This window comes from Dermochelys coriacea, chromosome 16 (genome assembly GCF_009764565.3).
Source record: "Dermochelys coriacea isolate rDerCor1 chromosome 16, rDerCor1.pri.v4, whole genome shotgun sequence".
Classification (NCBI taxonomy): Eukaryota; Metazoa; Chordata; order Testudines; family Dermochelyidae; genus Dermochelys; species Dermochelys coriacea.
In genome coordinates, this window is record NC_050083.1 from 12,150,148 (window position 1) to 12,165,778 (window position 15,631).

The 15,631-nt window shown below is 44.0% G+C and overlaps 1 protein-coding gene across 4 annotated transcripts in view; it reads right to left on the reverse strand.

Annotated features, from left to right (window-relative positions):
- SLC25A25 (solute carrier family 25 member 25) overlaps positions 1–15,631 on the reverse strand; it is a 35,675-nt gene that overhangs the window by 19,342 nt on the left and 702 nt on the right. Inside the window, exon 1 of one of the 4 annotated variants that reach the window (XM_038374825.2) lies at positions 682–3,146. The exons of 2 other annotated variants lie outside the window; for them this stretch is intronic. In XM_038374825.2, the coding sequence (XP_038230753.1) occupies positions 682–906 (225 nt within the window). In that variant the 5' untranslated portion in view covers positions 907–3,146. Of the gene's footprint in view, positions 1–681; positions 3,147–15,631 lie in introns of those variants that run through there. One more of the 4 variants, XM_043498604.1, reaches the window with a different exon arrangement.

Genomic DNA, 15,631 nt, shown 5'->3' on the forward strand with positions numbered 1-15,631 from the left:
TCATTCCAGTTCCAGTGTCCCTTCCCTATCCTCTCCTGGGAAACTATTCTTCATTTCCAAGGTGTAAATCCTCCTGCCTCCGACAGACTCCAGCTCTGTGCGCCATTTAGCTAATGCTGTCAGGCTCTTGCTTGCTCAAAATACCCTGGTTTCTCTTGCATCTCTTGAGGCATCACCCCACCTAGCCAAATTACTAGATTATTTCTTAACCCTTAACCAGTCCCCAGTGCAGGTGTGGAGGTACATAAACCTCACTATTGGCCCATATTACTGTTCCTTGCCTTCTCGAACTAAGGCTCCTCTTTCAGTTGCCAAGGAACCTTTGGGCTCCAATATTTCATCTTGCTCCCAAAGCAGTTTCCCTGGAGAGGTCAGCCTCAAAATATTTTGTGATGGGGGGGGCGCGAGAGGGAACTACTGGCAGCTCATTACACCTCTTCCCCGATAGTCACTTTCCCCTCTCCTTTCTCCTGCCACACACTTACACTTCTAGCAAGCCTACACCCAGGATCACTCTCCCTCCTTGCCAGCCCCCCTCCCACCACCCACATCATCCCTCCCTTCAGGGAACTCCATTTTCACACTCCCTCATCTCCCCCAACACCCTTTGTTCCAGTAGGCCAGGCACATGCAACCCAATGCAAGCCAGCCCCTATTCAGGAATCTCAGAAGCGCTGTTACCTTTGGAAAATGCTCTGCGGGTCCAACCACCAGTAAGATAGTTGGTCTCCTTTCAGTGGGATCAGCCCCTCTGTCCTGTGGCTTCCCCAACAGGTTTGGCCCCTGGTCCCCTGGGTCTGGAACTGGGGTCGTCTCTCTGGCCTCATTCTCTTTTCCTTCTGCAGGACCTTGGCATATGGCCCTGGTAAAGAGGTTGGACAGAAAACGCCAGAGGGTCTGCAGCATTGCTACTCCAGTCAAAGTCCCAGTCAAGGAAACCCTGCAATCAGTGGCTTCCTGCTGCCAAGGATGTGACTGCAATACCAAGCCCTCCAAACTGGGAGTCCGTTCTGCACAGCGGCCAGAAAGAGATTCAAGCCAGCAGCACCAGAGGTTCGGTTGCTTTACAGACTATTCCTGCAGCTGATTCCTGCCTTTTGAAATTGCTGCTACTGCTGTCGTGCCTGGCCTGATAAGCAGTTCACTGTACAAGAGCTTCAGAGCTGGTGGCAACAGACAAAGCTCAAGAGCGCCGACACCGAGAACCCAAGATATTGAGCTTTAGAGGAAGCCTGGACAGAAAAGCCAAGATGCTGAGCTTAATATGAAAGCTAAAATGGATCCTTTCACTCTGGGAAGCTGCTCAAAGCTACCAATTAACCTAGGCTCTCCCTGGCTCATCTAACGCGCATCAAGTGAGCTGAAACCCTGAGTATCCAGCCTGCATTCTCACTGCAGCAGTGCCCAGCCAATCACCTCTCCCGACACTAACATGTTCATTATTCAAACCAGCAATCTTAGCCCAATAGACGTGTGCGCAACCAGACTATTTCTTTGCATGCAGCCAGACAGTCCTGCAGAGAAGTGCTGACTGCAGCCCACAGAATGAGGCTGGATTAGCCAGGTACCAACAGGGTTGGAGAAGACTATATTTAAAAAAAAAAAAAAAAAATACGCCGGCTCTGGGCATCTAAACCAAAACCTTGACATGGCTACTTTATCATACAGAAACGTGAAAAGGAGGACAGGAATCACACATACCTGATTATGACTCAGCAGCTGCGGCTGAATCTATATCCTTTGTTAGTAGAGCAGATGGCTCTTTATAAGCTTAGAGGCCTGTGGTCCTTAGTCACAACTGAATTGACCTGTAAAGCAGTGGTTCTCAATCAGGGATATCTGTACCCCTGGAGGTAGTCAGAGGTCTTCCGGGGGGGGGAGGAGGGGGTACATCAAGTCATCTAGATTTGACTAGTTTTTACAACAGGCTAGATAAAAAGTGAAGTCAGCAAAACTAAAATTTCATAGACAATGATTTGTTTCTATTGCTCTGTATTCTATGCTCTGAAAGGTAAGTACAATATTTATATTCCAAATATGGTAAAAATGAGAAAGTAAGCAATATTTCAGTAATAGAGTGCTGTGACACTTATTTTTATGACTAATTTTATACGTTTTTAAGTGAGGTAAAACTTGGGGTACACAAGACAGACTCTCGAAAGGGGTACAGTAGTCTGGAAAGGTTGAGAGCCACCGTTCTAAAGGAAGGGAGGGGCTAGTCTATAATAGTCTTATCCGTAGTACACTAGCTGCTTGGTGCTGCACTACACTTCTGGCATGTAGCTTTAACTAGGATACCATGACACATTTACAAAGCCTTCATGGCTAATTCTCTTTCCATAGGCTCTAACATGCAGGTTAAAGTGCAGCCTGCTAGTCAAATTCAGCCAGAGTTCTGTGATGTGGCCTTTAAATGGTTCTATGAGAGGATGCATGGTCTAGTGTGAAGATAGTCTATTTTTTTTTTGGGTCAAGGTCCAGACTCCAGAGAAAACTACAAAACGCCAAGAATGATTATAATAAAGTAAAATAAAAAGGTTTCGGGGTCTGTTCAAAAGCATGTGGTGATCTGGATTTGTCCCACAGTCTGCCTATTTACTATCCCTGTTCTAGTGGATACAGCAGGGGATTAGGGACAGAGATTTCTGGTTTCTATCCTGAACTGTAAAATGGTTTGATATCTTCAGATGAAAGCCACTACAAAAGTATTAATATGGAAACGTGACTCAGATTATAGGTCCTAGCATGCTATGCTTCATCTTGATTTAAGAGGCCTGGCTGTATTAAAGATGAGTTGTTGCAGCTCTTTATTTAATGCAAATTAAAGTGTTATCCTCTGGATCCTGGAAAATTGTTAGCATAGCCAAAGATAAAGAAAGAATGGATTTGGGGAGAAAAATCCTGGAAACCTCCTAGGGAGGAGGGAAAGTTGCTTATTGTGTGTAGTTGATTTTCCATTGTGGTGATCTGTCTTCAGCTTTTACCTTGTTAGGACTAGAGTCATTTACAGCCCAGGAAGTTATACAATTCTGCAGATGCTTTGTGTGAAACTAGCAGCAAAAGTTTGCAAAGCAGTTACAAGCTGTAAGAAATGGCAAAATTTTGCAGATGAGCCTGTAAGGATGTGCGCGCATCTATGTATTTATGAACATTACAAGTCCACTTAATCACTTATGTAATAATTCAAGTCATGTATGATCATGCAGCAAAGTGGAAGAAAAGCTCAAGTCTGAAGCTGGTCTTCTCCAAGTGTACAGGAGACTTCACATTACAAGCATATCTGCCGAGTCTCAAGTGCAATGTACAGGCCTTGTGACTCCACAGCATCCCCTTGCTAAGTGACTTTTTTTTTTTTTTTTTACTGGTTCTGCATTAAAGGAGACAAGGAAAGAGGTTAGGAAGTAAAGAGGAAGTGATACAAAATATGAATTTGCAGGGAAAACTACACACCTACTACAGTCAAAGAATGGCACAAGAAAATTGTGGTTTGGATTTTACTATACTCAGAACAGTCTACAGGAAAAAAGTGGGAGCAGGAAGAATATTTTTTTTGGTAATGCCTTGACTAAGCAGTATTGTAGCCATGATGGTCCCAGGACATTAGAGAGACAAGGTGGGTAATGTAACATCTTTTAGTGAACCAACTTCTGTTGGGGGGGGGGGGGAGCACGAGATGAGCCTTCACAGCTGGGAAAGGTACCCAATAACTGTTCCAACAGACAAGTTAAAAGAAAGTAGGGAGATTATATACAGCCATTTAAAATATTAGCATCGTACTGCCTCAAAGTTAGACCATTCTTTAGGCCTCGGACATCGTAAAAAGCCGAGCTGCAGGTTTTCCTGACCAAGTAATACCGCAATGACAATTCCATATCAGACCCATTTTAAATTCCTTAAATTTTCCTTTTAGGTCAAAGTTCCTCACGCTCTCTCAGCCCAAGCAATGAACTATTTTTTGGAGGGGGGGGTCGTTTAAGGTAGACAAACCTGGCTGGAGTAACTGAGTAACAGTTCTTGCAAACCAACCTTCCTGTTAACATCTAAGCCTGCAAGAGAAGATATGAGGACAGTGGGCTTCTAATTCTGATTTGCTGTTCAGCAAAGCCCATTCATACAGACAACAAAGTTAAACACCAGTATTTCCATTGTTTCCTGCTGAAGATAGGAAGATACGGCCCCTGCCAAGAATTTTACAGCCTATGTTAGTGCAGAACTAGGCACACTGCTGGTCTCGTGCAAGGGATGACATTATTGCTGTGGGGTAGAAATCTAGCCAAACCCTTTTGGGTTTCATCCTTTTAGTAAATCAGGCCTTGTTGGAATTCTTTCACTGCACTAATCTATCGACTGCTGTATGCATAGGTAGATTTTTCTAATCCATATTTCACAGAAGAAAGTTTTGTTCATATCAAGTGAAGAAAACTTCATATGAGGGTTACAAAAATAAAGCCAGTTAAGGGCAGGATGTTTACAGGGGGGGGTTCAGCTAGCACCAAGATATTTGCATATAGCACTGGGGACTTCAACAAAAACACCGCTCTACCCAAGGCACCAAAAAGTGACAGACACTCTCTATAATCCACTCAGATATGCAACAAATATTGACACCAACCTGATGTGTGCATCTCAGAAGAGAACTAAGAGCCACATACTGAAATTGACCATGGCAGTATATATTGAAGACAAGACTGGCCAGAGGTCCATGTTTACTCATTAGCTATACCTATGCCCAAACTGAAGTCCAGGCTGATGGTTCCCTGAAAGTGGGCTGGTCATATTCTGGCGCTCCTTGTTTCCAGCTGCTTCTACAGGTCCCCAGTCCAGGATCCTTATGAAGAGAAGCAGCTGGAGGGGCCTCTTTAAGCAACTGGAAATGAAAAGCAGCCAACCTAGCTGCCTCTATTGGAGGTCACTGCTATAGGAGCAGCCTCAGGAACCAGAGCCACCAGTGGGACTGGAATGTCCACGGCAGAAGGTAACAAGGCAGCCAGGCACTCTGCCCAAGGGACAGAAAGCAGTACAGACAGGAGGGGGAAGATGAAAGGAAGAGTAGGGTTAGGTTATTTTTAAATTGGGACACAAAAGTTAAAAATACAATAGTTTCCTCAATATTACTTTGTCATGGGAGTGATCGCTGTAGTTGCCACAGGGATGTTCTGCAACAAGGAAGTGATGAGGGTGGAGAAAAAGAGGTGACTTGTAAGCCATTTATTAAGATTGGGCCCACACTATGAAAGTTTGAAACCCTTTGACCTATTGTTTCCCACACGGATGGGTGCCAGACAAATCACCTTCCCTTTCCACCCACACAACCGTAGAGAGTTAACTTCAGTCTCAGAAAATCTGCCTTTTCACGCTGTTTTTTAAAACATCTTTTAAAACATCTTCCTCACTGAGGAACTTTGCAGGATGTTTCAGTGAGAACTCATTGACCCAGCTAGCTAATATTGCAAGAATGTGAGGGGTGGAAAAAAGGGAGCTGCAGACTGGATTGCTTGTTATGGCATCTTTCATCCTCCTGAAAGTCACCAGGAGCTAGAAGCCACAGTAGCCCCCATCTCTAGTTCCCCAAGTGACCCTGCAGGAATGAACAGTGACTCATCTTGTTTCGAAGCTCCATTCGAAACACTCAGCTGAGGACAAGCACTGGCTGCAAATAAGAAACCCCGTGATACTGCACTAGCCTTGTGCATCTCAGCGTAAGAGAAGTTACACCATTTATCATCCTCAACCTTTTAGAATTGAAATTGTTGGAAAAATTAATAGGATTGAGTATGTGAACTTTTCAGAGACAGAGCTGAAATACAGCCTGCAGTGCTTCTTGCATCAGGCAGTCAAAACCAGACATTCTGGCTATTACTTCTTGGGCAATTAAACTGGGTGGTACAAAAAACACTTTCTAACAGTCAGCTGTAGTAATGCATTAGGCTGACACAAGGAACTGTGTTGTAAATGCTACCCTGGTCCCCTTGCTAGATACCTGTAAAGAAAGGTACAGAAAGGTACTGTATGGTATAAATTCTTTTTACAATTTCAAATGAATCATTCCAGGTGATAAATAATTGCAAATCATCAACTGGGAGCCTGTGCCAAACACAAGGGTATGAAGAATGCAGACGAGGGGGATTGGTACATAGAGCCTGTCAGGGTCAGTGAACAGTGAGTACTCAGTAAGGTCATACAAATCACGTGAGGAGTAATGAGTGTGGATAGGAAACTGGGCAGACTAAACAGTGCAAGATTAAAATGGTGTTCTCTCCCCTGCTCCAGTAACAAATAACTTAAAACCACAGACTACTCCCAGTTACAAACTGTAGTGGGTTAAATCCCAGAAACATAGCTATCAAATTATTTTCTCCCTCTAGTCCTGAGCCACAAGCTTATTCCCCCACAGCTCCTGAGGTGCAATAATGCACAGGTCCTGATCTTTCTAAAATCTGCAGCATTTAGGGAAATGTATTTAGTCCAATGCAGATACCAAAGGATCCTGCCATCCCATGTGTCTCAATCTAACAGATTAGAGCTCCTACTGCAGAACTCTTTTCTGAAACCTACTATAGCAGTCAGAAGTGATCACGTGACTTGCTTTAGCCCATGGATAACTTTGAAAAAACTTCATCATTTACATTCCTGTTGACGTGGGGGTGGATTGCAGTTACCTTATCTACTTCTGAGCTTCAATGTGAGGGAAAGAGATGCTACACTTCCCAAACTTCCAGCTGTGTTCATGCCAGTGGACATCAACTGTAGTGAGACTGCACAATCAGTGAATGGTGACATCAGTAAAATATTAACCTGCAAGATGTGAGGCTGACCCTGGATGCCATAATATACTAAACAAGCAGCATAGATCTCCAACTCTCACCATTTTGTGAAACTTGCTCTGAATAAGAGCTCAAATCCTTATTGAAATGGTTTTAGAGCTATTTCAACCATTTAGGAGTCTGTTTTACTTTTAGGCAGGTTCTTGACTTTTTTAATTTTCATTTATTTTTCCTAATTGGAAGAGTACCAATGGGTGGCCCTGTATCTAGGGCTCTTGCCTACCTTTATTTCTGATAAGTATTTTGTTTTCTACCACCACTCCCTGTATCAGTCCTTACTTGCAGCCAGGACTAGGAGAGGCAGTTTCCCCAAAAGCAGACACTGGGGCTAGTTTGCCCAGTTCTCCTCACCAATTATTCATTATTCCATGGAGTAGGTCCTAAAAACCCAACAATGCCCACGTGGCATGGTCAATGCATTGGCTATAGAATAAGGCCACATGTGTTTTTGATTCTGTAGCTGCTTGTGATCTATAATTTCCTTTTGTAGGTTGTACTTGCAGCAAGTCTCTGCAGTTGCCCCATTTGGTAGAGAAGCCAGAACATGCTTTATCCACCAGGAATAAAACATCTCAGTAACACACACAATACATCTCTACAAATGACATTCCCTCACTTCATGCTATTTACATTAAAAAAAAAGCATGCAAGAGTCATTGCTACTTCTGCATCCCACAAAGGTCAGGCTGGACCTAATGGAGAGGCTTCTTCCAGCTGAAGACACCTGATAAGCATCTGCCTTCTCCGGTTTGCTGGAAGTGCAGACTAGCAAGCAATCTATTTAATTGAAAGAATGTTCCAGGATCACATGTCCAAATAAGACAGGACATCTGACCCCCCTGATATCCCAGCATAAGACACCAGGTATTGCATATGTTGCTTGGAGTGCCAAGCGCTCTGCTTATTTAACTAGGCAAGGAGAGGTGGGGAATTGCTATATATGCATGTAAAAGTTCTCCCCCTGGCTACTCTCAGCAACAATGCATAGCTTGCCATATGTTGCAGTATTTTATACCTCTAGCAACAAAGATGAACTGTGGGTGGCCAGCACGGACCTCAAGAAGTGCAGCTCAAGATTTTCACCAATATTAAGTGAGCCCTAAGTATTGACGATCCCCATTACATCCCAACTGAATTTCTCATTGGCTCTGTGGGTCAGGGCAGAGTAACCAAGGCAGACAGTGAACATGCCAAGCAGCTCCCCAGATACAGGCACTCTCACAATCCACCCTCTAGCACAGTTCCTGTCTTGCATGGCTACTGGCCAAATCTTTTAATAGAATGACCCCAAAACTGGAAGATTTGCCTGTCCCAAGGCCAATCAGCACATTCTTCATCTGCAAGGAGGTTCTGCTGTGGCAGTGAGGAACTCTGGATTGATTATGAAGTGTTCATTTTGGTCCTAAACTGAGGTATGAGTTTTGAATTTCCATCTATTCCCCACAAAGCTTCCAAAAATACCATTTACAGCTAGAACAACTCCGGCCCACCTGCCTACAGAACTGGTGCCATGATGTCCTGGTACATGAGAAAAGAGCAGAGATTTCATCAAGCCACCCACTAACACGAGAAGAGATACTCCACTCCCTAGAGATCATCTAATGTATTCCTATTTGCTTACCAGGTCAAGGAAGGTCAAAGGTCAGGGGTGGGCAAACTTTTTGGCCCGAGGGCCACATCAGGGTGCAAAACTGTATGGAGGGCCAGATTGGGGGGCACAGCCTTCCCTAACAGCCTAGCCCCTGCCCCCTATTCACCCCCCTACTTCCTGCCTCCTGACTGTCCCCCCCCTCAGAACACCCACCCCATCCAACTCCCCCTGCTCCTTGTCCCAACTGCACCCTCCTAGGACCCCCCGTCCCAAATCGTGCCCCCCCAGGATCCCACCCCCTATCGAACCCTCCCTTTTCCCTGTCCCCTGACTGTCCCACCCCTGACAGGCCCCCTGGGACTCCCATGCCCTATCCAACCCCCCCGTCCCCCGACTGCCCCAGAACCTCCACCCCATCCAACTGCCCCCTGGTTCTCCCACCCTTAACCCCCCCACATCACATGCACGCGCCACCGCCGCCCCCTTACCATGCCGCTCAGAGCAGCAGGAGTTCGCAGCCCCACTGCTCGTGTGGCAGCGTGAGAGGGAGAACAGCAGGGGAGGGGCCTGGGACGAGCCTCCTGGGCCGTAATTTGCCTACCTCTGTCAAAGGTCCTAAGCTAAGCTTGGCTTGAGAACAATTTCATGGACATGAAAAACTGCTCTCAGAACTGATAAAGAACATCCACAATACTCCCCCAGGATGGTTAGTGAACTGTTGGTAAATATCTCAAAGCAAGTAAGACTATAGTCCACCATTTTAGAAGGAAACAATTTGTAATTTGTTTGAATTCGTTCATATCGCAAAACCCTTAGTCAAATTAATGTTGAATGAATAGGTTATACATGCCTCAAAACTCACTCAATAACTCCTGTGGAAATTCTGCCCCACTATGCAAGGGAGAATTTGCGCAGAATTAATTAAATTAGAAGCTGGATTGGGCTCAGGGAGAGAGGGGGTGTGGGTGAGAGACTGGACGGGCAAAATTCCCCCCCCTCCCCAAGATGTGCCCAGCTGGCATGTATGACACACCATGACTGAGGTGCCCAACAAAAGCATAACAGCAAAATACAATCTGGGTTCTTGTAGGGGGTTCTTTAACACTCTACTCCTTCCCTCAGGAGTAGAGACACGTGTTTTGAAATAAATTGCCAAAATAATTGAAACAGGTGTGATTATATTGTATTATTTTGACCAAATATGCAAAATTTTAAAATATTGTGTACAGAACTTTTAGGCACAGCATTCTCCCATGAGTAATAAGTGCCACAGAAAGATTCATAACATGTATAGTAAAATACATTTTATCAAACATACACAGGATTTTAGAGACAGTGTAGCCTTGATTAAAGAACACCTACTGGTATCATCCAGTGCTTTCAGTTTAAACAGTGGAACGACTGAACAGACCTTTGTCATTCACTGGACCCACCAAATTTATGATTACAGTATCTTCATCTGATGATAGATTTTGTTTATTTGTGTGGGGGTTTTTTGTTTTATTACTTGGAACAGAATACAATTTTTCCTGCTTTCTCTACCTCTAAATTACTTACAATATACTCATGCTTTCTATGGTATCAATAGAAACTGTAGCCCAAAACATTTTGCAAGGTTAAACAATTACAGAGAAATGTAAAAGTTAGTAACAAGATCTGAAAGGAGAGAGAGGATTGATTAGGCAGAAAACTAAAGGTGACTACTCTGGATGGTAGCAGCTACAGTCAAGAAGGCTGATAAAGACTAACACAGATGATAGTAGAGACAGACAAGTTATTTGAGAACATTTGGGGAAAGTCCATGCTGGGTTATAAAACAAAGAATTTTAAACTGGAGCATGAAGCAAGCTGCAACCAGTGGAGTTTGGGGCTGGAGCAATTCAGTCACGTTTCTTTGTGCACATGAGAAGGTGAGCAGAACTCACATGCTTGAATCAGGAGAGCTGGTACTTGACGAGATCAGAGAAGAGAGTTGCCATAGTCAAGGAAAGTGGAGATGAAAATAGATGAAGATTTCAACGCAGGTGGAACTAAAGCAGGATCACAAAGGGAACATGCCACTGCGGTGATGACAGGCAGATTTGCCGATATAGATGTGGAAAGAGGAAAAAAAGCTCAGGCTCAAGGAGGACATCAGTTACAGAGAGCAGAGGCAAACAGATGGTCATGGCTGAGAAGAGAAGGAGCTGTGCTTGACTCAGTTTCTTAAATATTCATTAGTCCAAGTGAAGAGGTTTTCCACCATCGCCGAAGAGACTACTGCAGACCAAGCTGATTTACTACTTCAAACGCTGCATGCAAGTGGCTGGCCAACAAATTCCATCAGTTCACTAGTTCAATTGGCTTTAATTTCAGCAGCAAAGGCGGACTTTTGGAAGGAGACTCCAGCCCTGCAATTGATGATGATTGGTAGGAGAAATGACTGTTAGCAGTATGAATGAAAGAGCAATAAAAACATGCCTTTTTAATAGAGGTTTGTTTGTTTGTTTTTTTAAATATGGGGAGCTTAACCCCAGTGCCTGGGTATTATTTTGGCCATTGCAAGTCAAATTAGTTTCCCATCTGAGCACTCTGTAGTTCAATTGGAGAAGTTACTTTTCACCTACCCTCCTATAAAGGTTTTGTAGTGTTGCTCAGACAATGACTGGCTCTTTATGCCAGAGGTAGCTACCATCAAGTGATAGAGGAGTGGTCACTATACAGTTAATAGCTCTGAGATCCTTCATGAGCGAGTGAAAATATAGATGTGTGTGCGTGTAGATATATATCTAGTTGCTAAATTCACATCTTAGTTTTTGATCTAAGTACAGTATATGGTTTGTCTTGTACCAACCAATGAGAACGAATTATTTAGAAAAGCAGAACGTAACTGAAACCAGTATTTTGATCATCCAACACGATTAGTGATACTGTCATTGATAGTGGTTTGGTGATATATAGGCTGAATAGTTTTAAAGTAATCATAGGGATAATGCCACATTTACATAGCAACTTTAATCTAGAAAGATGCCATAGTAATGCAACTCCCTCCCCCCCATATAGTGAAATGCAACCACCTCTGAAATAGAAAGCAGTAATTATTCTGTACCAAAATTATGCAGCAACAATAATTTCTGCACCTGAAAGTTTTCATCAAAAGAAAACTGAGGTAGTTGGAGTATTGCTCAGGAACCTACACTGATTTAATGTTTGCAGCGCACACTCAGCACAAGATCAGTGTTAAGAAAAGGAGTACTTGTGGCACCTTAGAGACTAACACATTTATTTGAGCATAAGCTTTCATGAGCTACAGCTCACTTCAGCCTTCACTTCGTCTTGTTAGTCTCTAAGGTGCCACAAAAGTACTCCTTTTCTTTTTGCAGATACACAGCTGCTACTCTGAAAGATAAGCATTGTTACTACAAGAATCCAGCTCATTTATTAAGGCAAGTGGGTTTGTAAACTCACTAACATTAGAGACACATATCGGTACGATCCACAATTAAGGTTGAAGCTAGCCTTCCTTCAGAAGACCAATTCTCTCCCCCTGCCCACCAAAAACTGAAGTGGTACTCCAATCCTACAACTCATTACACATGGTAGGAACGAAGAATGCTAGGTGCCTGAGAGTTTGTCTACACTTACAGGGCATAATGAAGACCCGCTAAATCGACTGCAGATTGCTCTCCCGTCAACTCCTGTACCCCACCTGAACGAGAAGTGCAAGAGTCAGAGACATAGCGTAGTGTGGATCCCAGTCAAGTACATCGACTTCAGCTACATTATTCAAGTAGCTGAAGTTGCGCAACTTAGATCGATCTCTCCCCATAGTGCAGACGAGGCCTGAACCACAGCTAACCCACCTGAAGTTTCACAAAATGTGAATTTGTGCTCAAGTAGAATTTTCCTGAGCAGTTTGAGACATCAGGTAATGGGTCTGGAGACATGGGGATTACAATATTTTCACTTAACATATTCCCTTAACATGACTCCAAATTAGTTGACCCTGACTAATGCTGGTGCCTCCGACTAGTTTTAAGAATGGGCGGGGGGGACTAGTTAATGAACTATCTGGGAAACAGGAAACATTTCTCTCAGAAGTTTATCCAATTTTTCATTAAAATTATATTTTGATGGAAATATTCCAACCAGACCTAGTGAAGGGTTGTTTTCACATACTCAAAGCTTTGCAACATTTTAAGCTCTGCATCCTAACTAATGCATTTATTAAGCACATATTGCCCCAATGGATACATTATGAAATGTGCAACACCCTAGCATACGCTTTATAAACTCTGAATGTCCAAAAGCCCCAGCTTTGGTGAGAAGAGACTTGGCTACTCTCTTTAGTGGGGGAAAAAGTGAATAGGGATAACCATGGCAATGACAGGAGAGGAGGGAGAGAGAGAGAGAGAGAGAGAGAGAAAGTGAGCCCAGTGAAGGGACAGTGCTGACAGAAGAAAGAGCCTTCACTGAAGAACAGGCTGGATAAAGTGGGTTCATACAGCCTGTTTCCCAATTAGAATCATATATTCCTGCCCCGTGAGCATTTCCTCACTGGGCTTCCTGCAATATGGTGGTTTTCATCTCACATGAGATGCATACGTACACACACACCTTAGAAAATGTGATGCCAGATAGAACGACACTGCCAGGGAAGAGAAGGGCTTACATGCTGAACTGCCCAGGCATGTAGATGTGAGTACAGAATGTTCTGTTGCTTGAACCAACACAATTCTCCCAGAGAGTAAGAAGCTCAGTGCCCATGAAGAACAGCTAGACAGGCATTTTGATGTTAAGCTTAGATTTCAGAACCTAAACGCTTCTCAGTGCGGAGAACACGGATTAAAGACAGAATCCCATAGATACAGTCACAAAGAAAATATCTGCACAGCTTGTTAGTTTCATCACAGGATCTGTGCAGCTGGCAAGATCTTCATGTAACTGAAGAATTCTTTTCCTTTACTTCAAAAAAGTATAATTCTCAGGCAAAAAGTTCTGGTTGAAGAAAATATCACTTAGGAAAAAAAAATACCTGTGAGAATACTGTTTTCATACACAAACATTAGAAAGTCTAATTATAGAGGAATGAAAGGATGAAAGTCACCCAAAAAATCTCCATAACACTACTCTGAGCACAGCAAGAGTTTGAGGATCATGAGGACTTTAAGAACACAAGTGTTCATTTTATAAGAGACTCCAAAAGTTAAATACATTTTACTAGACTATTTCTTTCACTCTTTCAGAGATTAGGCACTGCCCAATCATATTTATAGACTAATAATTCAAGAAGTCTGGGTTCTTTAGGGACATGGGGACACACACACACACAGTGCAGGACACTTAAAACTAAAAAGCACTAATAAGAACAAGGGCTCTACACTGATCCACAAAGGTAAGTGCTTCCAGCGACAATCAGATACAGCTACAGTACCTACAGGACTAGCCTAGTATCCTCAGTTATAGGTTTTACATGAACAGATGGTGGCATGACAGTGAAATATCACAGTATCACAGACTCAGGTAAATGTCAACGTGCTGTAATATGTATCTGATATACGCCATGTTAGCTATACAAATACACCAGCTCTGCCGAATGCAATATACCCTCCGCCATAAGCTGCAAACTCCTTAAAGTTATTACAAAAACTGATTTAGTACTTTGGAAACTATTTAATGTAAAAATTTTACAAACTAAATATAGAGTTTACATCAGGAAGGCTAATGTCAACAAGGGAACAGAATTAAGGCTGTTCAGATGACCTGGTCTGAGTATAGCCACACTTTCCAATGCCTTTATTATTGTTTTCTAAGTGGATCCTCCTTGATTGAATTTCTGAATACTTATGTTGAGAAAAAATATTTTTTCTGAAGTGATGTTTTCAACCTTAATTTTTGTTCAGTTTACAAATATTCAGATTCACAGACAGTAAGACAAATAGATTCCTGTAGTTTCAGTGTCAAGAGTGAATGGGGCTGCCTTTAGGGAAACAAGAAAGCCTCCTTAGCAAAGCAGTGCAGGTGCGTCTCCTCACATATACACAATCCTGCATTCCCTAGGTGCCATCCCTAAGAGGCAGGAGCACAATTGGATAATATTGATTAAGTGTTGCCATGCAACTGTGGGGCTTCTCTCCCAAGACTAACCTTGCAGGGAGGTTCCACTCCCCAAAACCAAAGCTGCTTGGAGAGGCACATTTATGGAGGAGCAATCTCCACAACAGGATCAGCATGCACTGCTCCCAAGTAACAGTGTATCTAGAACATACACCAGATGCCACAGCTGTGCCCCCACATCAGCATGGGGTAGGCAGACATTGAATGGTAGCTGCAGGGTAGATACACAGGTAAGCTAGTTATTTTAGAAAAATACTTTCTGTCAGGATTACAGCCAGACACTTTGCCATTTGTCTAAGGATGTAAAATCTCAAGAGTCAGACCAGGATGTACTCTAGGTGGGGAAAGGGTCCCCTCAGAAACAAAAGGGTTTGGGAGGGAAAAAGAGCATTACTACCACCTTCTGTATGCACCCCACACTATCTTATGTGCCAGAGGGCCTCCCACACAACCCCAAATCCTACTCATCTCTAGGCCCTGCATCCATCAGTCCCTATAGTCCCCCCCAAATACACACGTGGACTGATTTCAGTTAGACCCCAACTGTCTCCCTCTGCAGTCCCCAAACTAGCCTAGGCTCTACCTCAGAATGCAACTTCCCGGCAAAAACTTTGCATTCTTTAGGTGTGGTACTGCCCTCTCGGTGCAGGCCACCCACCCAGAACTCCCCTTCAGTGTGGTGCCAACCCCTTCGCAGTCTACTGCCTCCACTTACACACCCAGAGCTCCCCCCGTCAGTGTGATGCAATGCACACCACCTCCTTCCCCAGTCACGCACCTGGGGGCACATCCCCCCCAAACCTCCCCCTTTAGCATGATGCAATTCCCCCCCACCATCACTCAACCCAAGGCATGCACCGCCTCCACATGATGCAATCCCCCCCTTCCCCAGTCACCCAGGGGCACGCTCCCCCCTCTCCCCTCGCCAGCATGATGCAATCATCCCTTTTCCTCGGTCACTCACCTAAGCGCATACCCTCCACAGACCTCCCCCCTCAGCGTGAGGCAATCCCCCTGCCCTTCCCTAGCCACTCACCATGGGGCAGCCCCGCCCCCACCACACTTCCCCACTCCGTCACCATGGGTACGTCGTCCTCCTCCCCCCGCCCTTCATTCCCCC